General features: G+C 43.9%; 1 protein-coding gene across 1 annotated transcript; it reads left to right on the top strand.

Annotated features, from left to right (window-relative positions):
- Window positions 21,599–25,094, top strand: LOC8083441. Its single transcript, XM_021463731.1, has 2 exons — window positions 21,599–23,077; window positions 24,711–25,094. The coding sequence occupies exons 1-2, from the start codon at window positions 21,752–21,754 to the stop codon at window positions 24,765–24,767; spliced, it is 1,383 nt and encodes a 460-aa protein (XP_021319406.1). The 5' UTR covers window positions 21,599–21,751; the 3' UTR covers window positions 24,768–25,094.

The raw sequence follows: 25,463 nt of genomic DNA, 5'->3' as shown, positions 1-25,463 counted from the left end.
TGCTAAGAGAGGAAAGCTTCCACAAGGTGATACTGTACCATCACTCTTCAAGTAAGGTAACATCTTAAGGTACTTGACTATCACTTCTATAAGCTTCTCCTTGGTTCTGGCATTCACATGAATAAAAGAGACAAACATGTATGATTTACAATTCTAGATTAACCAAGCCAATCGATTCAATATGTTTAGTCCTTTCACCTTTGTGATCCCACACTAAATGTTGCACACACAATCTTTGGAAGATATATATATATATATAAAAGAGATAAGTATAGATAGATTATCTTTCCATTAGGTTGAGTGATCTGATCTGACGAATGTTTTAAATGCTACACTCATGATATTATTATCCATCAAGTTTGTCTTGCTCACTATGCTTAAGGTTAGAGAAGAACAAATACACTTTTGGTTCTGTTGGTGTTTTCCACCAACAGGGCCCATGCACTTGATCTCTGCCTTGTCTCTATGAGTAGGTACACTTCGAGCAAAATATGAAGGAGTTTTACAACTTCCAGACTCCACCAAGTGAAGAACTTGTATCTACGAGCACAAACACACTGGAGATATTGGACACTCAGGCAATCACTGCCCTGAGATGCTTGAGGATGTAACTACGGGAGTAACCCCATTATGGAAGTAATTACTGACCTTCTGCCAGTCAAGAGAGACAATCCAGGACGCCCTGTCATCCCGATCTCCATCAGCATGGTGGACTTCCTAGAAGCACTCTGTGACTTTGGCTCCAGCGTCAATATTATGCCCAGGCTTGCAGATCGTACGCTAAGTTTCCCAAAGGGAATAGTGAAGAACCTCTGCGTCCGAGTTGGTACCTTGTACGCCCCAGCAGACTTCGTGGTGATAAAGACTGGTACTGATGAGAGGGCACCCATCATTCTAGGGAGGCCATTCCTAAACACTTCGGGAGCTATCATCTACGCTAGTGCTGCCAAGATCAGTTTCTACATCAAGGGGAGGAAGGAGACGTTTTCCTTCAAGAACAAGACTACACAAATCTCAGAGCATTCCCGACATGAACCAAGGAAGAGGACCAACAGGAGGAACAAGAACAAGCAAATGTGTACCGAGTCAGCTAAGATGGTCACTGCAGCTCAAGGAGGTCAAGATCGTCAACTCAAGTCACCTTTCTTGATCAAGAAGGACGACCCTGGTGTCCCAAGCATCGAGTGCACAATCAACGGATATTCTTTTCAGAAGACACTCTACGACACCGGATCTAACGTCAACATAATGGCCGCAGTCACTTATCAGCTCCTGCAAGGAACCATGTCCCTACAACCAACATACATTCAGCTCCAGATGGCAGATCAGACATTCTAAAAGATTGAAGGTTATTGACATGGGAGAAGACGAGTACGATCCACCCATCATCCTTGGAAGACCGTTCTTTAGCACCATTAAAGCAATCATATACATTGGAACCAGAGAAGTCCACATGCACTTCCCCTCAGAGAAGGTACGCCACTGCTTTACTGACCCTAACTATATAGTTGAAGACTCTAAGCAGGTCAGGACAAGAAGACGACGACGCAACCACAACCAGAGGAGGCAAATCATCAAGGACGGATGGGTAGACTATGAAGGAGAAGTTGTAAGGTCTGAAGACATACAACTTGAACAGAACTGTCCTGACGCGACCGTAGCACCGAGTCAGGTGTGGAAAGAGAACATAGTTATACATGAAGAGGAGGCGCTGCCGGAACCACCGACTACGCCATCCAGCGAATCCCAGAATGACTCAGGAAACGGAGAGTCCCGTTCGGAGGACTTAAAAACACCGAACGCCTTGCCAAGAGGTAAACTTGGTAGTTATCTTTTTTTCTTTCAATTATTTAAAATAGTTTGCTTAGTTAATCAGGTTCACATCATCTTGAAAAGAAAATAAAAATGTTGAAGATAGTAAGCCCCATGTGAGTATGCTCATGGCATAAAACCCATAAGTACATTTACTGTGGTGGCATAAAAATGAAATAAATATATTCCTGTCCTATAAAAATAAAATTATAAAAATAAAATTATGATCCTACTAATGAGTAACATTTATTGAGGAGGCTCAACATGATAAAGGCTAGATATTTATGCTAACACTTAACTAGTTCCACAAAGCTTTGTTGTTTATTTGAGCTCCACAGAATTCAAAGATCAAAGAAGACTAGCAGACGATGGACATCCTAATCGCTGTCAGGGTGCTGCCGACATACCTTCGCCACCTGCTGGCTACATCAGAAGAAATTACGTCAAAATCCAGCTTGGGGGAGAGCACCCCCATTTATCCAGCTAAGTATTCTACTCACATTTATATTTTACTCAAATAATAAAAAGATGCATAATCATAAAAACCCAAATAAATATTTTGTGTTTATATATATCTTTGCTTAGTTTGCTAAATAAATAAATAAATAAAATTTGCTATGAACTCTCATGATAAGCTCTCACATGGAAATGATGAGTAGTTGCTCTGCCATGACTAGTTCTAAAAATTGAAATCTCTCTCAAGTTTAAGCATGACTGTTATTAATTAAGATTTGCTCTAAACCTGAACTTGTGGGAAGAGTACTTGATCTAAAGTCTAAGTTGTTAACGGATATGATATGGGAAGGTTGAGCTGTTGTTTATCTGTTCCTAGAGATGCTAGAATTCTGGAGAATTTTATCTTTGAAAATCTTTAAAATGTTACATGATGAGTTCCTGTATGATGAGAGTTTAAATTCCTACCACAGCCATATATACATGCTTGCTAGACTTTGAGCCACACATTTACTTTTTACTGCTTATGAGCATTGAGTGTGGTCAAGCTGTGTAGACCCTTAGGAGCTTGTCATGTGGTTAAATCAAGATTCACTTGCACGTTCACTCACACATGCTACTTCTACTCCGGAAGTACCATCCACATATATCCACCCATTTCCATCCCCAGAACCACCCAAAAATATTCTACTCCTAATCTAGGAGAGAATAGCCAAAAACATTTCTGTTTTTCCCCTGTGAAATAAATGCTCAAGTTATCTTGGTTACTACCACTTGCTACATTATTTCAAGAGATGAGTGCTCTAATATAAAAAAAAGAGAGAAAAAAAAATAAATACGAGGAAATAAAAAGGGGCAAGTGCCCGGAACCTCGAAAGAAAAGAAAAAAAAAGTGAGACGAGAGGTAAAAATGGACAAGTGTCCGACAGTAGAATTAGGGATACAAGATACCCACCTGAGAGAAAAGAAAAAAAAATATAGAGCATCTCATTCTCCTCAAAAAGTTTCAAAAGAGCAAGAAAGGTATGTATCCCCTCAAAAGAGCAAAAGTAGAATTAGACTTTCGCCATTGTTATCACCATCATCACCATACACCATTCATTCGCCACACATGCACATCTTGATTTGACTTATTGACTTGTTCTTCTAGATCCATGGTTTGACTATGCAATAAATGTCTTGTAAGTATGTATTAGCTGTCTCCCACCTATGAGCTCCAGATATCAAAAGCCTTATCAGAGTAGGGTGAGAGAGAAGGCAATGCCACTATGCCTTATACCACAAATACCACATACTTTGAGAGAAGGCATACACCATTAATGCCTTGGTAAGGATCCAGAAATACCACAAAAGAGAGACTAGAGAGAGTCATACAAGGAATCTCTGAGTTTTATTTGAAAATCTGCAAAAACTCCAGAGCTATAGTTAATCGAAGAACATGAGACATAGCGCTTGACTAGACCGTTCTATCTTTTAACTGCTCAAGACACAAGTGACGGTTACAAGCCCCATGGTGGAAGGTAATATGAGTAAGTTTAAATCTTAACAGTTTACCCTAACCCACAGATGAGATCTTGTTTGAACGCATGTATATCTTTAATGCATGAAACCACTGCAGAAACTCTTGAGTCCATCTTTGCTCAGGGACGAGCAAAGGTTAAGCTTGGGGAGCCTGTTGACGGTCCTTAATGCTCATATTTAACCATCAACTAATCATGGAAAAGGATCCAAATGGAACCAACACCTAGACTGAACCAACACCTAGACTTAGGGTTATATCTGACAGAATTCCACGAGTTTTGGTGTTTGTCTATTTCTGCAGGAGGTTATCAGGAAATAAGTAAGAAAGGCCCACACGTCGGGTTTACATAGATATATTAACGTGCCGCACAATTTTCTACCATCTAGAAGACTCCAGAAGCCACGGGAAGGAAGCGGAGGCCGAACGGGGCTAGGCACTGGGCGCCCGCCCCCTCCTAGAGTCCAAACAGGACTCTCTTTCGGGATATTGCTCCACCGACCTAAAGGATCAAGGATAACCGTTCAATCTAAGTCGGTTTGATCCAACGGCCCATATTCACTTGAAGGGACTATAAAACCAGACCCCCTGGCCCCTGGAGATCATACCTCTTCTACAGAATCAAAGCTAGGGTTTCAATTCTTCATCCAAGTAGAGAGGATCCCTCTAGTTCTTCTAGTTCTACCTCTAGTTCATCTAGATCTAGTTCTAGTTCATCTAGTTCTAGTTCTAGTTCCTCTAGTTCTAGTTCTAGTTAGTTCTAGTTGTAATCTAGAAAATAGGGAGAGAGAAGAGGAGAGCGGAGGAGGAGCCGGATCTGTCGAATCTTCCTCAACATTGTACTTTTGCAGCATCTGGTTCGTTCTTCATCGTTCTCCAGGTTCTTCAATTCATAACTCCTGAGTTCTCTAATTACTTTTATTTACATTCAAGTTATTTATTGGATTCCCGCTTGCATCAAGTGCTCTAATCTTTGAAACATTAGAGTAGTAATTAATAGATTAGACGTGGTGTTTAGTCTTGCAATTACCTGGAATTGCACCCAATCCTGCGGATTGTTGTGGTAGCCTTAGGGTAGTGACAGCTCTAATGGTCGACGTATTCCACCATGTTCGGATCGGTGTTTGTAGGACCGTAGTCAGACCTTCCTAGCCCCCTTCTCATCTCTTTCTGTGGTTAGTGCTCTGATGTCCCGATATAAATAATCTTGAAGTAATTCTTGATTCTTAGATCAACTAGAGAACTCTCAGAAAACTTCCTCTCTTCCCACCAAAAATAATCATATAGTTATCCTTGGGCGATCTTGGATCTTAATTAGTACACTCACATTCCCTGTGGAAAATCGATACTCTGGAATACTCCCGGGTGAAGGCTACATCGGTATCCGTGCGCTTGCGGATTTTTCTGTTTGCGTTTAAAATACCCAACATCGACCAGCACGAACACGAACTTGAAATTACCGGGAGCAGGTTTGAATGGCTCAATCATATCTAGGCCCCAGCAGGCGAATGGCCATGATGATGGTATCGTCTGGATTTCGTGGGCTGGTATGTGAGTCCTCTTGGCGAAGAACTGACAACCCTCACATCGTCGGACCAGCTTCTCGGCATCGGCCCACCGTAGACAGCCAATAGAATCCTGCTCGGAAAGCCTTTCTGACCAGCGTTCGAGAGGCTGTATGGTTGCCATAGAATCTAGCGTGTATGTCTTCTAGCAGCTTGGTGCCATCATCTTGGGTGATGCACTTCAGCAAGACTTCTGTATTGGCGTTCTTGCTCATAAGTCGACCGTCGACCAGCGCATAATTTCTAGATCATCGGATGAGGCGTTCGTTCTCTATCTTGTCTTGAAGGTCGGTACCGTCTATGAGATACTTGATGAAGGCGTGCGCCAATCGTCGCTGCTAGTTGTCGACGTGGCGTTCTGGACGAGCAGTGCCTCGCTGTTTGCCTTATCGACCACGTCGCCTCCGATGCTTGGTTTGTCAATGTCTTGGACAAAAAATTCCTTGCGGAATCTAGGCTCTGGACGATCCTATCTTCGACAGCGCATCTGCTGCTTGATTCTTGTCTCGGGCTAGGTGTATGTACTTTATTGATATTTGGTAACGCAATAAGGAAACGATCCGCAAGCGCACGGATATCGGTGAGCATTTCACCCGGGAGGTTATCCAGAGTTATCGTATTTATATTTTTACCACTGGGAGAAAGGGTGCATCTGACTAACCAAATCTATTGCTACTATCCCTTTAGGCACAAAGAATGTCTTTCGATGTGAGTGATAAATAGAGAAGACTGCAACCGTAGTCTCCTTCTAACCTTGGTAAGGATGATCTACTGTTCTAATGGGGAGGCTAACGGAATCTAGACACCACAAAGGATGTTCAACCTGCACCTATAAACCCTATCCTTCCTGCTAACGAGATGTGATCTACAAAGGTAGCTTGGAATTGTCACGTTCCTCACTACTACCACGGTCCAGCTAGTCAGGGAATATCTATGAGTACCCCAGCCTAAACACCACGTTTACGCCAGCAATGATTACTCTAAACTTTACGCGAAGAGATTAAAGTAAACTCATAAACCATAAGAACAATAAAACAAGAACTTACTAGAATTTAGAAGTCGAATTACTGAAGAATCCTAGGAGCAAGCTTCGGGTTAGGAGAACTTGATCCCGCAGATACAAGCTTGGAGTAGACACCGACAGGCCGGGCTTCCTCCAATCTACACCTCCACTCTATCTCTCTCAATCTAGTAGAAACTAGAAGATCTATTTCTACCTTACATTGGTTGCTAATCCTAAAAAGAAATATTAATTAGAGAAGAGGTTTTCCTTCGAGGGCACCCCTCAATCTCTATGATAATTTCTTCATGTCTTCTCCAGAGGCCAGGGGGTCTCCTTATATAGTCCTCCCCTTCTATGCGTTTTTGGGTCGATAGGCGAGGTGGTACTATGTTTTCCTTGATCCAATAGGTCGGTGGAATATCCCGTGCGAAGAGAGTCCTGATTGGCATCCAACAGGGGGCGGGCGCCCAGGTCCTTAGGGCGGGCGCCCTAGGCCTGGCCCCTTTCGGCCTCCGCTTCCTTCCCGTGGCTTCTGGAGTCTTCTAGATGGTGGAAAATCACGCGGTGCGTTGATATCTCTATGTAATCCCGACATGTGGGCCTTTCTTCCTTATTTCCTGATAACCCCCTGCAGAAATAGACAAACACCAAAACTCGTGGAATTCTGTCAGATAAAACCCTAAGTCTAGATGTTGATTTCATTTGGATCCTTTTCTTTGTTTATTTGATAATTAAATTTGATACTTAAGGACCGTCAACAAACTCCCCCAAGCTTACCTCTTGCTCGTCCCTGAGCAAGGATAGACTCAGCTATGGATCAGAAGTTGTTGCAATATCTTAAAAATTTGACGGTACACATGCTTTTAAATAAGATCTCATCTCTGAGTTAGAGTAAACTGTCATGAACTAAAACTTACTTACTTTACCTCTCACCATGGGACTTGTAACCGTCACTTCTGTCTTGAGTAGTTAAAAGATAGAACAGTCTAGCCAAGTGCCATGTCTCTTATTCTTGATCAGCTATAGCTCTGGGGTTTTTGCAGATTTTCAAATAAAACTCAGAGATTCCTTGTATGACTCTCTAAATCTCTCTTTTGTGGTATTTCTGGATCCTTACCAAGGCAGTGATGGTATATGCCTTCTCTCAAGATATGTGGTATTTGTGGTATAAGGCATAGTGACATTGCCTTCTCTCTCACCCTACTCTAATAAGGCTTTAATATCTGGAGCTCATAGGTGGGAGATAAAGTATACATACTTACAAGACATTTATTATATAGTCAAACCATGGATCCAAAGAAACAAATCAATAAGCCAAATCAAGATGTGCATGTGTGGCGAATGAATGGTGTATGGTGATGATGGTGATAACAATGGTGAAAGTCTAATTCTACTTTTGCTTTTTGAAACTTTATGAGGAGAATGAGATGCTCTTCTTTTTCTTTCCTCTCAGGTGGGTATCTTGTACCCCTAATTCTACTATCGGACACTTGTCCATTTTTACCTCTCGTCTCACTTTTTCTTTCTTTCGAGGTTCCGGGCACTTGCCCCTTTTTATTTCCTCGTTTATATTTTTTTTCTTTTTTTCTCTCTTTTTTTTTCAGAGCACTCATCTCTTGAGATAATATAGCAAGTGGTAGTAACCAAAATATTTAGAGCATTTATTTCACTGGGAATAACAGGGATAGGAAAATGTTTTTTTGACTATTCTCTCCCGGATTAGGAGTAGAATATTTTTGGGTGATTCTGGAGATGGAAATGGATGGATATATGTGGATGGTACTTCCGGAGTAGAAGTAGCATATATGAGTGAACGTGCAAGTGAATCTTGATTTAACCACATGACAAGCTCCTAAGGGTCTACACAGCTTGACCACACTCAACGCTCATAAGCAGTAAATAGTAAATATGTGGCTCAAAGTCTAGCAAGCATGTATATATGGCTGTGGTAGGAATTTAAACTCTCATCATACAGGAACTCATCATGCAACATTTCAAAGATTTTCAAAGATAAAATTCTCCAGAATTCTAGCATCTCTAGGAACAGATAAACAGCAGCTCAACCTTCCCATATCGTATCCGTTAACAACTTATCCGTTAACAACTTAGACTTCAGATCAAGTTTTCATCCCACAAGTTTAGGTCTAGAGCAAGATTTAAATTATAACAGTTATGTCTAAACTTGAGAGAGAACTTCAAAATTACAAATTAGGCAGAGCAACTATTCATCATATCCATGCTAGAGTTTTATTATTAAGATTCAGATTAGCATAGCCACTTTATTTATTTATTAAACATACTAAGCAAAAGATATATATAAGCACAAAATCTTTATTTGGTTTTTCATAGTTTATGTATTTTAATATTCTAACATAATATAAGTATAAAGATAGGTAGAAATACTTAGCGAGATAAATGGGGGTGCTCTCCCCCAAGCTGAATTTTGACGTAATTTCTCTTGATGTAGCTAGCAGGTGGCAGAGGTGTATTTGAAAGTCAGCAGCATTCTGACAGCGATTAGAATGTCCTCCGTCTGCTAGTCTTCTTGATTCTTAAATTCTGTGGAGCTCAAATAGACAACAAAGCTTGTGGAACTAATTAAGTGTTAGCATAAATATCTAGCCTTCATCATGTTGAGCTTCCTTAATAAATGTTATTTATTTAACAGGATCATACACTTATTATATATATATATATATTTATTGTAAGATGAAAACTTATTTATTTTATTCTTATGCCACCACAGTGAATGTACTTATGGGTTTTATGCCATGAGCATACTCACATGGGGCTTACTATTTTTTTAACATTTTTATTTTCTTTTCAAGATAGCATGAACCTGATTAACTAAGCAAATTATAATTGAATAATTGAAAGGAAAGGGTAACTACCAAGTTTACCTCTTGGCAAGGCGTTCGGTATTTTTATGTCCTCCGAACGGGATTCTCTGTTTTCTCAGTCGTCCTGGGATTCGCTAGGTGGCGTAGTCGGTGATTCCGGCGGCGCCTCTCTTCGTGTATAACTATCTTCTCCCTCCACACCTAACTCGGTGCTATGGTCTCCTCAGGACAGTTCTGTTCAAGCTGTATGTCTTCAGTCCTTATCACTTCTCCTTCGTAGTCTACCCATCCGTTCTTGATGATTTGCCTCCTCTTGGTTGCGGTTGCGTCGTCTTCTTGTCCTGACCTGCTTAGATTCTTCAACTATATAGTTATGGTCAGTAAAATAGTTACGTACCTTCTCAGAGGGGAAGTACATATGGACTTCTCTGGTTCCAATGTAGATGATTGCTTTGATAGTGTTGAGGAACGGTCTTCCAAGGATGGTGGGTGGATCATATTCGTCTTCTCCCATGTCAATAACCTGAAAATCATCTAGAGCTAAATATATTGGCTGTAGGGGCATAGTTCCATGCAGGAGCTGATAAGTGACTGCGGCCATTATGTTGTCGTCAGATCCGGTGTCATAGAGTGTCTTCTGAAAAGAGTATCCATTGATTGCGCACTCGATGCTTGGAACACCAGGGTCGTCCTTCTTGATCAATAAAGGTGACTTGAGTCGACGATGTTGACCTCTTATGACAAGGATCCAATGTTTTAAGTCTTCTGGACAAGACTTTCTACCATCTTCATCCTTTAGGTGCATCAATTGATTAGGTGTGGACCTTGACGTCTGCACCTCTTCATACGGTGTCACCCATGTTCTTCTTTGCCCAGCAGTTCGAAGTATGGTGTTGGCAATATCCTGCTCAGTGTGTTTGTGCTCATAGATCTAGGTCCTTCACTTGGTGGAGTCTGGGAGTTGTAAAACTCCTCCATGTTTTGCTTGAAGTGTACCTGTTCATAGAGACAAGGCAGAGATCAAGTGCATGGGCTCTGTTGGTGGAAAACACCAACAGAACCAAAAGTGTATTTGTTCTTCTCTAACCTTAAGCATAGTGAGCAAGACAAAGTTGATGGATAATAAGATCATGAGTGTAGTATTTGAAACATTTGTCAGATCAGATGGCTCAACCTAATGGAAAGATAATCTATCTATATTTATGTTTTGTTTATATCTTCCAAATATTGAATGTGCAACATATTAGCTTATATGTTTAGGAGCGTGGGATCACGAAGGTAGTACTAAGAACAAAGATTAAAGGACTAAACATGTTGAATTGATTGAGTTGGTTAATCTGGAGTTATAAATCATACATGTTTGTCTCTTTATTTATGTGAATGCTAGAACCAAGGAGAAGCTTATAAAGCGATAGTCAAGTACCTTAAGGTGTTACCTTACTTGAAGAGTGACGGTACAGTATCACCTTGTGGAAGCTTTCCTTTCTTAGCGGTTGTGCATCGTGTTTGTGGCACCCTCCATGAATCATCTCTTATGAGCCACGTATTTCTTGTGCAAATTGTTAAACTTCATGTGTCACTTTCTTCATCTCCAATGCGAGTTTATCTCAGGACTTCCCAGGTTGATATTAAAAGTTTTCCTGCAGGGGTTAGTCCAACAAAATATCCCATATCTACTATAGCATACTATCGACTTAAAAATCAACCTAGACACCATGTCTAATTTGATTTAGAAGGGCATTTTAACCTAAGCACCATGCTTAATTTAAAATCCCTTGGAAGTAAGATCATCATTCCTAAACTAAGCACCATGCTTAATTAAGAGATAAATGAAACTATTCCAAACCTAGACATATACTAAAGCAAATAAAGGTAGCATGAGAGCATTTATAGAGATCTACTTAAGTGGAGATGAAGTAGTGTAATTAGTATTTAACAAATTGAGCATGTCTCAAAGGTAAGGACAACCAACGTAGCAACATGGCAAAAGATGTTTTTATGTAAAGTACTCCCCCAAGCTTGAATTTTACAAAATTCAAGTTTGGATGAATTTAATTCAATGTTGTGTGATGGTTGGTTGGACATACCCTGTGCTTGTCATTCATCCGATCTTCTTGCTCCAATCCTGGAAAGGTTAGTGACAAGAATACCCGAAGGAATATTTCTACAATTATCTTTATATGCTCAATACACAAGGCAATGTTGCAAATAATTTATGTTATGATCTGATAAGTGCTTGTTTTAGGACACTAAGCTTGTTCTTGGGAAACCATCAAGTTATGTTGGTGAAGTGGTTTCCCCTCCAACACCTACCTATATCAAGATCAACTCAACGAGATCTGCAATATTTATTATAGACATATGCATCGACAACCGCCCTTTTAAAGTTTTTATAAATGAAGAGGAAGAGGGGGTTGGAGATCTCAAATGTGGTAAGGATGGAGAGACAAATTGATTGGAGAGATGTTTTATATGAGCAAGGACTAGGTGAGGTATTTATGAAATAACTTCCATGCTCACTGTTGTTTCTCTCATTCTTAAACTCCAATAATGATTCTTCATGAATGCTTAAAATTCCTCTAGGATTGTCTCTCAAGTTTGTTTTATCTATCCATTCAATGGTGATAGCCCATGGATTTTTAATGCCCTCTAGCCATTGATGTTGCTCTTCTCGATCCTCCTTCTTATGCATGGGATGTCTAGAGAGATTCATAGGATTATCGGGAGGTTCAAGAGAAAAAGCATAGTAGAAATTATTAAGCTCAAGGATGGGTTGGATAGCCGAATTATGGGATTGAAATGTTTGGAAATCGGCTATTGAAACTTCCTCTCCTTGTATGGGAGATGATTCTTTCTCTATCTCTAAGATTTTTCTATGAAGACTAGTGCAAGAAGGATGTCTACGAATGAAGACATACCTTCCTTTACTAATAGATAAAGAAAGAAAGACTCTACCAAAGGTTATATGATTAAGACCAATGTGAAAATATCTAGGAAAAACATGGTCTTGTAGGGCTAGGTCTAAACCAGAATTTATAGAAAAATTAAAAGATTCCCTAGGTGTAGCTAAAAGTGCATTATCTTTTTGATTAAAAGATAGGACCTCAGCTATAGAAAAGGGTTGGTTTTGACCTATTGCAATCAACTCCGGACACAGATCATAATTAGGGGCAGGACGTGTTGACTCCCATGGTCTATGGCTGGTCTCCGAAGGTGCAAAGAATTTAATAATAGGTATGGAATTTGAGTTATCCATAAAGATAAAAATAAAAAGATAAAAGAATAAAAGTATAAAAGTATAATACAAGATAATAGCAAGACTCAAAGTTATCTCAGCAAACCGTCTTTCTCCCCGGCAACGGCGCCAGAAATGCTTGTTGATATTTGGTAACGCAATAAGGAAACGATTCGCAAACGCACGGATATCGGTGAGCATTTCACCCGGGAGGTTATCCAAAGTTATCGTATTTATATTTTTACCACTGGGAGAAAGGGTGCATCTGACTAACCAAATCTATTGCTACTATCCCTTTAGGCACAAAGAATGTCTTTCGATGTGAGTGATAAATAGAGAAGACTGCAACCGTAGTCTCCTTCTAACCTTGGTAAGGATGATCTACTGTTCTAATGGGGAGGCTAACGGAGCTAGGCACTGGGCGCCCGCCCAGTTGACCTGGGCGTCCGCCCCCTCCTAGAGTCCAAACAGGACTCTCTTTCGGGATATTGCTCCACCGACCTAAAGGATCAAGGATAACCGTTCAATCTAAGTCGGTTTGATCCAACGGCCCATATTCACTTGAAGGGACTATAAAACCAGACCCCCTGGCCCCTGGAGATCATACCTCTTCTACAGAATCAAAGCTAGGGTTTCAATTCTTCATCCAAGTAGAGAGGATCCCTCTAGTTCTTCTAGTTCTACCTCTAGTTCATCTAGATCTAGTTCTAGTTCATCTAGTTCTAGTTCTAGTTCCTCTAGTTCTAGTTCTAGTTAGTTCTAGTTGTAATCTAGAAAATAGGGAGAGAGAAGAGGAGAGCGGAGGAGGAGCCGGATCTGTCGGATCTTCCTCAACATTGTACTTTTGCACCATCTGGTTCGTTCTTCATTGTTCTCCAGGTTCTTCAATTCATAACTCCTGAGTTCTCTAATTACTTTTATTTACATTCAAGTTATTTATTGGATTCCCGCTTGCATCAAGTGCTCTAATCTTTGAAACATTAGAGTAGTAATTAATAGATTAGACGTGGTGTTTAGTCTTGCAATTACCTAGAATTGCACCCAATCCTGCGGATTGTTGTGGTAGCCTTAGGGTAGTGACAGCTCTAATGGTTGACGTATTCCCCCACGTTCGGATCGGTGTTTGTAGGACCGTAGTCAGACCTTCCTAGCCCCCTTCTCATCTCTTTCTGTGGTTAGTGCTCTGATGTCCCGATATAAATAATCTTGAAGTAATTCTTGATTCTTAGATCAACTAGAGAACTCTCACGAAACTTCCTCTCTTCCCACCAAAAATAATCATATAGTTATCCTTGGGCGATCTTGGATCTTAATTAGTACACTCACGTTCCCTGTGGAAAATCGATACTCTGGAATACTCCCGGGTGAAGGCTACATCGGTATCCGTGCGCTTGCGGATTTTTCTGTTTGCGTTTAAAATACCCAGCATCGACCAGCACGAACACGAACTTGAAATTACCGGGAGCAGGTTTGAATGGCTCAATCATATCTAGGCCCCAGCAGGCGAATGGCCATGATGATGGTATCGTCTGGATTTCGTGGGCTGGTATGTGAGTCCTCTTGGCGAAGAACTGACAACCCTCACATCGTCGGACCAGCTTCTCGGCATCGGCCCACCGTAGACGGCCAATAGAATCCTGCTCGGAAAGCCTTTCTGACCAGCGTTCGAGAGGCTGCATGGTTGCCATAGAATCTAGCGTGTATGTCTTCTAGCAGCTTGGTGCCATCATCTTGGGTGATGCACTTCAGCAAGACTTCTGTATTGGCGTTCTTGCTCATAAGTCGACCGTCGACCAGCGCATAATTTCTAGATCATCGGATGAGGCGTTCGTTCTCTATCTTGTCTTGAAGGCCGGTACCGTCTATGAGATACTTGATGAAGGCGTGCGCCAATCGTCGCTGCTAGTTGTCGACGTGGCGTTCTGGACGAGCAGTGCCTCGCTGTTTGCCTTATCGACCACGTCGCCTCCGACGCTTGGTTTGTCAATGTCTTGGACAAAAAACGCCTTGCGGAATCTAGGCTCTGGATGATCCTATCTTCGACAGCGCATCTGCTGCTTGATTCTTGTCTCGGGCTAGGTGTATGTACTTTGTTGATATTTGGTAACGCAATAAGGAAACGATCCGCAAGCGCACGGATATCGGTGAGCATTTCACCCGGGAGGTTATCCAGAGTTATCGTATTTATATTTTTACCACTGGGAGAAAGGGTGCATCTGACTAACCAAATCTATTGCTACTATCCCTTTAGGCACAAAGAATGTCTTTCGATGTGAGTGATAAATAGAGAAGACTGCAACCGTAGTCTCCTTCTAACCTTGGTAAGGATGATCTACTATTCTAATGGGGAGGCTAACGGAATCTAGACACCACAAAGGATGTTCAACCTGCACCTATAAACCCTATCCTTCCTGCTAACGAGATGTGATCTACAAAGGTAGCTTGGAATTGTCACGTTCCTCACTACTACCACGGTCCAGCTAGTCAGGGAATATCTATGAGTACCCCAGCCTAAACACCACGTTTACGCCAGCAATGATTACTCTAAACTCTACGCGAAGAGATTAAAGTAAACCCATAAACCATAAGAACAATAAAACAAGAACTTACTAGAATTTAGAAGTCGAATTACTGAAGAATCCTAGGAGCAAGCTTCGGGTTAGGAGAACTTGATCCCGCAGGTACAAGCTTGGAGTAGACACCGACAGGCCGGGCTTCCTCCAATCTACACCTCCACTCTATCTCTCTCAATCTAGTAGAAACTAGAAGATCTATTTCTACCTTACATTGGTTGCTAAGCCTAAAAAGAAATATTAATTAGAGAAGAGGTTTTCCTTCGAGGGCACCCCTCAATCTCTATGATAATTTCTTCATGTCTTCTCCAGAGGCCAGGGGGTCTCCTTATATAGTCCTCCCCTTCTATGCGTTTTTGGGTCGATAGGCGAGGTGGTACTATGTTTTCCTTGATCCAATAGGTCGGTGGAATATCCCGTGCGAAGAGAGTCCTGATTGGCATCCAACAGGGGGCGGGCGCCCAGGTCTTTAGGGCGGGCGCCCTTGGCCTGGCCCCTTTCGGCCTCCGCTTGCTTCCCGTGGCTTCTGGAGTCTTCTAGATGGTGGAAAATCGCGCGGTGCGTTGATATCTCTATGTAATCCCGACATGTGGGCCTTTCTTCCTTATTTCCTGATAACCCCCTGCAGAAATAGACAAACACCAAAACTCGTGGAATTCTGTTAGATAAAACCCTAAGTCTAGATGTTGATTTCATTTGGATCCTTTTCTTTGTTTATTTGATAATTAAATTTGATACTTAAGGACCGTCAACATACTTGATTTTGTAAAAATTCGCTTCCCATTTGCGGATCTCCTTGCAATACAGATCCATTTTCTCATGAGTCGTGCCCCACTCTTTATTTAGCTGGTTGATGACCAGGGCGGAATCGCCGTGGACGTAAAGGCGCTTGACTCCTAATTCCACGGCCAGTCGTATGCCGTGTAAGCACGCTTCGTACTCGGCCACGTTGTTAGACGTGGGGAAAAGGATTCTAAGGACGTAACGGAGTTTGTCCTTATTTGGTGAAACGAAAATGATCCCTGCGCCAGCACCATTGATATTTAAAGACCTGTCAAAAAACATTAACCAGTGGTCGGAGATGTTCGGGGCAGGCGGTGCGTTGAGGTTTGTCCATTCTGCGATGAAATCTGCCAGGGCTTGAGACTTAACGGTTGTACGGCTCTGGAAATCCATCGAGAAGGGACATAGCTCCATAGCCCATTTTACTATTCTACCGTTGGCATCCTTGTTGCGCAAGATATCCCCCAACGGGAAACTTGTAGTTACTATGATGCGATGGCCATCGAAATAATATTTCAACTTCTTGGAAGTGATTAGGATAGCGTAGATTAACTTTTGTATCTGGGGGTACCTGGTCTTGGACTCGTTTAGGACTTCACTTATAAAGTACACTGGTCGCTGGACTTTGTAGACGTGGGCTGGTTCATCTCGTTCTACTACAAGCACCGTAGAAACGACTCGATTAGTTGCTGCAATGTAGAGGAGTAAGTCCTCGTTAGGTTAAGGCGCAGTAAGGACTGGGGGGAAGTGAGGAAAACTTTGAGCTGAGTGAATGCGGCGTCGGCTTCCTCTGTCCAGGCGATTTTTTTGGTGCTTTAAGTAGTTTGAAGAAGGGAAGCCCTTTCTCTCCTAGTCGAGATATGAACCGGCTAAGAGCGGCCATACATCCTGTGAGTTTCTGTACTCCTTTATGTTTTTGGGTGGTCGCATATCGAGCATTGCCCTAACTTCGAGGGGTTTGGGTGTATGCCGTCGCGATTGACGACGTTTCCGAGTAGTATGCCAGAGGGGACCCCAAAGATGCACTTTTTAGTGTTAAGCTTCCACTTATATTTGTTTAGCGCTTTAAAGGTTCGGTCGAGGTTGTCGATCAGAGTGTTGGCATCTCTGGTTTTGATGACAACGTCATCGACATAAGCTTTGACGAGGTCGTCGCGTATTTCATCGTGGAGGCACTATTGAATGACACGTTGATAAGTAGCTCCAGCATTTTTTAGTCCAAAGGACATGGTCATGTAGCAGTATGCCCCAAAGGGAGTAATGAAAGAGGTTTTAATCTGGTTGTCCTCTTTTAATGAGATCTGGTGATAACCAAAGTAGCAGTCGAGAAAAGAGAGTAATTCGCATCCGGCCCTTGAGTCGACCACCTCGTCTACGTGAGGGAGACCGAAAGGATCTTTAGGACAGTGTTTATTGAGATCGGTGTAATCAACGCACATTCTCCATTCATTATTCTTTTTTCTTACAAGGACCGGATTGGCCAGCCAATCGGAATGATACACTTCCTTAATAAACCCGGCTACTAAAAGCTGTGTAACTTCTATCCTAATAGCCTCCTTTTTGTCGCGAGCGAACCGTCGTAGTTTCTGCTTGATTGGTCTTGCGGTCCTCGAGACGTTCAAGGAGTGCTCGATCAGGTTCCGGGGGACACCGAGCATATCTGCGGGTTTTCATGCGAAAACGCTTACGTTATCCCTCAGAAACCTGACGAGTGTGTCTTCCTATTTGGCGTCCAAGTTGGCTCCGATGAGAGTCGTCTTCTCGGGATCGCTATCGACTAGTCGGACTTCCTTGTGTTCCTTGGACTTGATGTTGTTTCTTGGGGTCTGCTGTTCGAGTACCTCGAGCTGGTCAGATGGAACTTGTGCTGCTTGGGACACAGTTTATGCCATCCGGATTGAGAGGTCAATGGCTTCGGTTACCTTGAAGCTCTCCTCCTCACAAGTGTATGTTGTGTAAACGTTGCCCCTGATGGTTAGCACGCCCTTCTCTGTTGGCATTTTGAGGACAAAGTATGAATAGTGTGGGACTCCTATGAACTTGGTGAGAGTGGAACGGCCCAGAATAGCATGGTAAGTTCCGTCGATGTCAGAGACCACAAAATTCACAAATTCCATGCGAAAGTGGTCTGGTGTTCCGAACTGTACGGGCAACGTTACCTGACCGAGAGGAATTGAACTTTGGCTCGGCAAGACGCCCCAGAATTGGGCTTTGTATGGTTTCAGCTGCGCTGGGGTTAGCTTGAGAGCAGGCAGGCTGTTGCGAAACAGAATGTCGATGGAGCTACCACCGTCTACGAGCACGCGTTCGAATCTGATGCTGTTAATGCATGGGTCCAGGATTAGTGGAAAGCGTCCTGGCTCAGGGATGGTAGCCCATTGATCCTGTCTGCTGAAGGATATCTCTCGGTGAGACCAGGGGGAAAACTTTGGATCAGCGAGCGGACCATCAGAGCTGTCCATGTTCATGCATGCCCTCTTGAAGAGTCTCCTTTCCCTCTTGGATTCGATTGAGACCTTTCCTCCGAAGATGGAGTGGACTGCGTCGGTTGGGTTGACGTATTGGTGGCGCGGATCTCTGTCCTGGTCGTCATCCTTGTCCTCTTGGTTGCACCTGTCGCGTTTTCCTGTTGTTTTAGCGGCGTCACCTTGAATAGCCTACTGTGTATAGATGCTCTTGAAGACACGACATTCCTCCATCGTGTGGTTGGACTTAGGGTGTAGCTGACATGACCCCTTCAAGGTTTTGTTGTAGTCTTCCTGATAATCACGCCGACCAGTGAAGCGCTTGACTGTGTTGACTTCATGGTCGTTGTCACGAGGTCGTTTACCCTTGAAGTCGTCACGGTGGTTGCGACGCCTGTCCCACCCTTCTTGGTGGTCGCGATTGTCATTGCGCCGAAGGCTACGGTTGTTGAAACGCCCGAGGAGGCTGCTCATTTTGCTGGGTTCCTCTGACGTCTTCCCTGATGAGCTTTTTTGCGTCATCAGCGTCGGCATAAGTTTTGGCCGTGGCGAGGAGTTCGGCGACCGTGGTTGGCCTCTTGCGCAGTAACTTACTCCTTAGGGCTTCGTGAAAATGGAGGCCCTTGATGAAAGCCGAAATAGCTTCATCGTGGGAAATCTTTGGGATCTTGAGGCGCATATCCGAGAAGCGTCGGATGTAATCGTGCAAGGGTTCATTCTTTCGATCCCGTATCCTCTCGAGATCGTATTTGTTTCCTGGCTGCTCACAAGTAGCGATGAAATTGTCGATGAACGCCTGTCGCAGTTCGTCCCACGAATCGAATGAGTTTTCAGGCAAGCCAAGAAGCCACTGGTGACCTGCCTGGTCGAGGACGACTGGGAAATAATTCGCCATCACATGTTCATCTCCTGTTGCTGACAGGACTGCGATCTCGTAAAGGGTGATCCAATTTTTAGGATTCTCCTTGCCGTCATATTTTTTGAGCTTCTCTAGTTTGAAATTGCGCGGCCAGACGACTTGTCGGAGATGTGAGGAGAACTGCTTCAAGCCGGGAGGGCCGTGTGCGGCATCGTACTCGATGGGACGTACATTTTCGTGCGCGGCTCTATCCTTGATACGGCTGTTGATGCGTTCACGGGTGTCTTTGTGGGAGATATTCTACCGAAGATCTTGGTTTCTTCACTGATCGACCTCCTGGTCGTGGCCATGCCTTTGCTTGCGGTTACGGCCCGCGTCCCGACCACGGTCGTCGTGACGAGCCACCCTTCTGCGGTCGTCGTCGGGTGAGCGACTGCGGTGATGGGTGCCAGGTCGTGGCGAAGCCCTGCTTTGATGGGTCTGGTCGGAAGTGACCACCGTGTAAGAGAGGGCTTGGGCCCTTCTGAGAAGATCTGTTGTCTGCCCCATGGCGGCGATCAGGTGTGCCCGTATACTGGTCCGAACGCCCTAGTATTCTGGCGTGTCTGGAAGCCGGTCGAGGTTTGCCATGGCGACAACTACATTAGCGCTCGGGGTTTTGAATACCTGCTGGTCCCCCACCATGTCGAAGGCGTCGTCGAGGTTGTTTGGGACCAGCTGTCGCTGTTCTTCTTCTACCCGTTGCTGAGCGTGATCGGCATTGCGCTGCTCGCGCTGCTGTCTTTGTTCGTCGATTTCTCCGTCGAGGACTGGTTCGTCGTTGGTGACATTGAGGACTAGATCTCCTCGACGAGGTGGAAAGACCAGAAAGCGAGGGAAACCCGGGGGGTATGGCAGAAGATCCAAGTCATAGTCTTCGTCCTCAGGGTGTAAGACCTCAGTGGGGACGGAGCCTGTGCTTGAATTCGTGCTAGCGGTGTCGTCCTCCGGTAAGATATGAACAGAGACCATGTTGACGAAGTGACGTGTCGGCCGCGTGGGTTGTTGCGGTGGCAGATCTATCCTTCCAAATAGTTGCCGAGTATAGCGCGAGACCTGGTCGGCCGCGTTATTCAAGCCATGAGGGAAACTCCCTTTCGGAAAGGTTGTCCTGGACCGAACAGTTCGTCCTTCTAGGGTGGCTGTTATCGTTAAGGATGTCCCCAGCCGTTCGTGCGTGGTGGCACGAGTTGGTCGGGTGGATTCGTGAAAATCTGGTGATGTCATTAGGGTGACCTGGCCTGAGATTGAGTTTACCAGACCAGAGGCCTCAGAGAGCTTGTGGTTGGCGCGATCAATAGCTTCGAGGAGGTCGGAGTTGTTGACTCGTTTCCCCTTATAACGGGGGAGCGGAGGGTGAGTTGTCGGTGCAGCTGACAACGTTGTCGGAGTAGAGGTGGTCGTGGTCGACATGATCTGGATCACCACCTTTGCCGCTTTAGATCAGATCTGGTTCTCTTCCAAAGTCATGGTCGTGAGGCCACCGGCGTGAGTCGTCCAAGTGATTTGGCCGACGGTGAACGTGAGGCCTTCGGCCACGGCAGCGGAAACAGGGATGATGACCATCTTGTTCGTCTGGAGAGCTGTAAGCACACCCCCTACCTGACGCGCCACTGTCGACGAAAGCTAGTCGGCAGTCTACCTTGGGGTATACCCACGGTAGTAGTTTATCTGTAGACAGGTACGCAAGCTTCGAACTTGATGGTGACGCAAGACACAGACAAGGGTTTTTATCCAGGTTCGGCCGCTGTGTGTGCGTAATACCTACGTCCTGCGTCTGATTGTATTGATCTGAGATGAGTTGAATTGTGTTGAGTTGTCCTAGGGGGTCCCTTGCCTCTCTTTATATAGTCCAGAGGGCAGGGTTACAGATCTGGAAACTAATCCTAGTGGGTTACAATTGCCATAGATAACGTGATATCAATTCCTATTCTAACCGACTAGAATCCTGCTTGATCTTCACGTCTTGTTTCGTTACGTGAAACTCCGAGCAGTTGGATCAAGCCTCGAAGTGTCTCGTGATGGGCCAAATCTCCTAGCCCAAATCTAGCCGTAAAGGTATAGGGGTTTAGGATAGTGCTTCAAATAAATACCCGTAGTTTTTCTCTATTTTAATTTAATAAGCTAAAGAAAAAATAAGAAAAAGAATGATCTATTAGACTAGAGAAAAACCGTAGGCATCCACTTAAAAGCATGGGATTCCATGCCCCCCGACCTAGGTATTTCTCACACACGTGGATCAACCGGGATCAGGTGGTGATGGTTTTTTTTCGGCTGATAAATGGACTGATTTTGTTTGTTTGTTTGTTTTTGTGAAGAGAAAATACTGGGCTGATAGGGCCTTTAATGGGCTGTCAGGTCCGTCCAAACGAGGCCCGAGGGAGGCCGGGTAAAGAAAACCGGTGTCCAATCCGGAATATATATCCACCGTTTATATATTAAATAAAAATAAAATATCCCACGATCGCATCTTATCCGCACGAAATTCCCCAATTCCATCCGCCGCTCCGGTCCTAGGGTTCCTTCTCCAGTTCTCCGCCGCCATCTTCTTCGCAGTTCTTCCTCGACCCGACCGTAGCTTTCCATCAATTCTCTTCTTTGCGCCATGGCCCCTGCTTGCATCCTGCTCGACCGCACCGTTGCTTTCCGCAGCCATCCCCAAGAAACAGAACCCTTCGATTTAGGAGAAAGAGCAGAGCGCGTGGTCGGCGCGGAAAGAGCGAAGGACCTGGTCGGCGCCACCACCGCGGAATTGCCAAAGCTTTCAAGCCGTGAGGACATCGAAGCATCAATTGCCGAGTACCTGCTGGCCATGACGCCAGATCTGGAGATCGTCAAACCCCCGGAGATAAGCTACCTCACCATGCAGCGACCACTCTCATCAGAGCCGATCCCAAATCACGGATGGTCCTTGCGCGACGGCGCTGCCGCCGCCGCCGCCGACAAGAACTTGGTCGTCCTCTTCCCCGGCTCCTACCGCCCAGCCTACTCGTACAACCGATGGTACTTGATCTTGGACCTCGACGCCGACGCATCTTCATCTTCCTCCCTCTCCGCGATCCCCGGTATCCGCTTCGAGTACTCTGATTGCTACATGACCGCCGGCTACGGGGTCGTCATCATGACACGCGAAGGTGGCGCCTTCGTCTTGGCTGAGCTGCTCTTCGACTTCTACCACCGCCGCAGAGGTCCTTGGCTGGGCATGCTCTGCCTCTGGCAGTCGTCGTTATGCTCGTGGGTCTACAAGCACGGCGAGCTCCCCGCCGAGGTGTCCCGCACGTGGAAGACTCACATGTCCTTCCCTGTCCAAAGCAGGAACATGAACCTCTTCTGCTGGGTCGATCTTCGCTGCGGATTGCTACTCTGGGATCTGGGACGACATTGTGAGGTCGACTCGTCGGATGACTTGTTGGACTTGTCTTTTGTTCCGCTGCCCCATGGCAGCTCCATCAGTGATCAACACCCCCGGTGGTCGTCGAACCCACAAGAATACCGCAACATGTCTTGCGTTGACGGCACCATCAAGTTTCTCAACATGGATGGCTTCGTGGAGCGTGGCCCAATCTCGCTCGTTACCTATGCCCTGGACCTGGATAAGCCACCCCCTAGCTGGATGGTTGACACCAAGCTGCTTCTAGAAGATCTCTGGAAAGATAAGACATTTATGTCCAAGGATGTGCCACGGATCCCGCCATTGTACCCTATCCTAAGCACGCTAGAACATGATGTCGTCTACCTTGCCATTCCGGGTGATGTGGAAGAAGTGGAAGGTTACTGGTTTAGGGGAGCGAAGCTCCTGCTTTCTGTTAACACGCGCAAAAACAGGGTCATCTCTGCCACCCAGCAAAAACACCCAAGAGCATTGGTGAGATGGCGCTACATCCTCGCCGCCAGTGTTTCCCACTCCCAGTTGGGCTCAAAGTATCACCAAGTACGTACATACTACTACCGATATATACAACACATTTAGTTTTATAACAATTCCAATTGCATGCATCATCTTTATGCTTTTGTGTAGTTGTGCATTCCTGTTTGTCTACATCCAGTTAGAGTACAGAAAACTAGAAATGTACTGACTCTTTTTTTAGGCCCATATGTAATGCTCCGTATCACATGATGACATGACAGGCCTATGTGTTTATCAGCAATTATGTTTTGTCTCAGGCAGCCTGCTCCCATGAGTGGTTTTAGTGTTCAACCTAATCACATCATCATCAACAACAACAAAGCCTTTTAGTCCCAAGCAAGTTGGGGTAGGCTAGGGTTGAAACCCAACACGAGCCCCTAGTCACGGTTCAACCTAATCACATCACATGAGGAAAAAGAATTCTCTGACTTGTGTTTGGTGGAGAATTTGGTGTCAGCAGTTACTTTTCACCTGTCATTATGATTAGATTCTGAATTCCCATGTAAAATTTATAACACTGGATTCAAAGCTGTGAGAAGTGCAAGTGTTAGCATATGCTCCTGTTTGGGTAGGCCATCTTCATGAAATGCCTTGGGTATGACCATGCATGATGAAAATTGCATTTTTAGCAGCCCAAACAATGCGCTTCGCAAAACTAACATCTGAAACATTGTTTTCGTAAAAATAGCAGCCAAAACAATTACTTCTTGTTTTCTGTACCATTTTTTCTTTTTTTCTTCTTTATCCTTTTTTCTCCTAAAATCTGGACGAATCTACCCCTGTGCTAATGGAGACGCTAATTGACGTGAGATCCACATCTGCTGGGCAGTCCTGGTCGCCGCTGCAGGCCTGCTGGGCGTTGGCTGGCTGCCTGTGCCTGGATACATACACTACATGGCCACATATATGATGGAATAAACAAATTTGAGATTAAATGAGTTCATCTCAAGGAAAAATGAGTTCATCCCACAGATCAAGGGAAAATGAGTTCATCTTACAAATCCATAAATTGAAACGAAAAGAGTTTATATCACAGATCAATGCAAGGCAATACGAGTTCATCTCATAAATCCATAAATTTAGACTAAACAAGTTTACTCATATCAAATAAAAGAGACCACATCTTGCAAAAATATCTTTCATCCAATATGTAGTTCATGTCGCGCGGCAGGGCCACGTCGGATGGCGGCGGCATGTCGGACAGCGGGTTCATCTCGAACGGCGGCGGCACGTCGTCCATGGAGAGCGAGCTAGGGCTCACATGCATATACGAACTGAGTTACGTGAAATCAGCACTGGCGGCGGCGTGGTTACGTGAAATTAGCGTAGGGGTAGATTTGTCCAGATTTTAGGAGAAAAAAAGAGAAAGAGGGAAAAAAGAAAAAATAGTAGAGAAAACAAGAAGTAATTGTTTTGGCTGCTATTTTTACAAAAACAATGTTTTGGATGCTAATTTTGCGAAGCACATTATTTGGGCTGCTAAAAATGCAATTTTCTCGTCGACACCCTGTTTCTTCCAAAGTTGGTCCAACTTTTTTTTTCTTGAATGAAAGAGCCATTTATAGTTTGTTCTGCAACCTAACATTATTTTGTGAGAACACCCTTGAAGTAGGTAGAGAGCTGTTTATATATTTTGACAAATAACTGTTTCTGCTAGGGAGCGGTGGAAGCAATTGGGATGGGGGCAAGCGGAAAAAGGATGAAGTTTGAATGACCTCCGCAACAGAATCATGTGAAGTTGAAGCCTTTTGATGATCAGTCTCTTCCTTGATGTCATGCAGTTAGCATCATTACATGGTCTTTCTTGCAGCATGGTTGAATGTCCTGTTTTTAATAACTAAATGACCTGGTCAATATTATCACTACCTATATTGGATATTAGTAGCTGCGGTATGTAATATTTACCGGTTGTTGTGTGGCACTTTGGATTCTTGTGCTTGTGGGGATTATCTATGAATCATGTACCAACACCGGTCACCCTTTTTTATATCCTCCCGTTTCGTGTTTTTATTAATGCTCATTCATCCTGCCAAAGTTTGATGCATATTCTGTTTTTTTTTTTGTGTGTTATCCTTCCGTTCTATTTTGCTCATATATTGATGAAAGGTGATCCCGTATGTTTACTAATAATCTAATGGTATTATGAATGTGAAATACTCCAACAACTTGGCTAAAATTAGTAGCAAAATTCTATTGTTTAACTATTTTATAAAATAGAAAAATCGTAACAAAAAAAAGAGGTCTATGATAGTCTTGTTATTTTACAAAGTAATATAATGAGCTCTTGTGATTGGCTATATATGGTCACTGAAAATTAAGAGAGAACTAATTTTACAAAGTCAAATAGCAAATTTATTGCAGCTTAAGTTTTTACTATAGAAATTCTAAAATAGCATACACCACAAGAAAA

The sequence above is a fragment of the Sorghum bicolor genome, chromosome 6 (assembly GCF_000003195.3).
Source record: "Sorghum bicolor cultivar BTx623 chromosome 6, Sorghum_bicolor_NCBIv3, whole genome shotgun sequence".
Classification (NCBI taxonomy): domain Eukaryota; kingdom Viridiplantae; phylum Streptophyta; class Magnoliopsida; order Poales; family Poaceae; genus Sorghum; species Sorghum bicolor.
Note: the sequence above shows the minus strand (reverse complement) of the source record. Positions and strands in the feature narration are given on the sequence as shown.

What these genes read in the sequence shown, in the direction of transcription:
- LOC8083441 (XM_021463731.1), top strand. Translation starts at nt 21,752, where the DNA reads ATGGCCCCTGCTTGCATCCTGCTCGACCGCACCGTTGCTTTCCGCAGC. An exon ending in TGGGCTCAAAGTATCACCAA is followed by an intron (nt 23,078 to 24,710) that starts GTACGTACATAC and finishes TGTTTCTGCTAG; the next exon opens with GGAGCGGTGGAAGCAATTGG.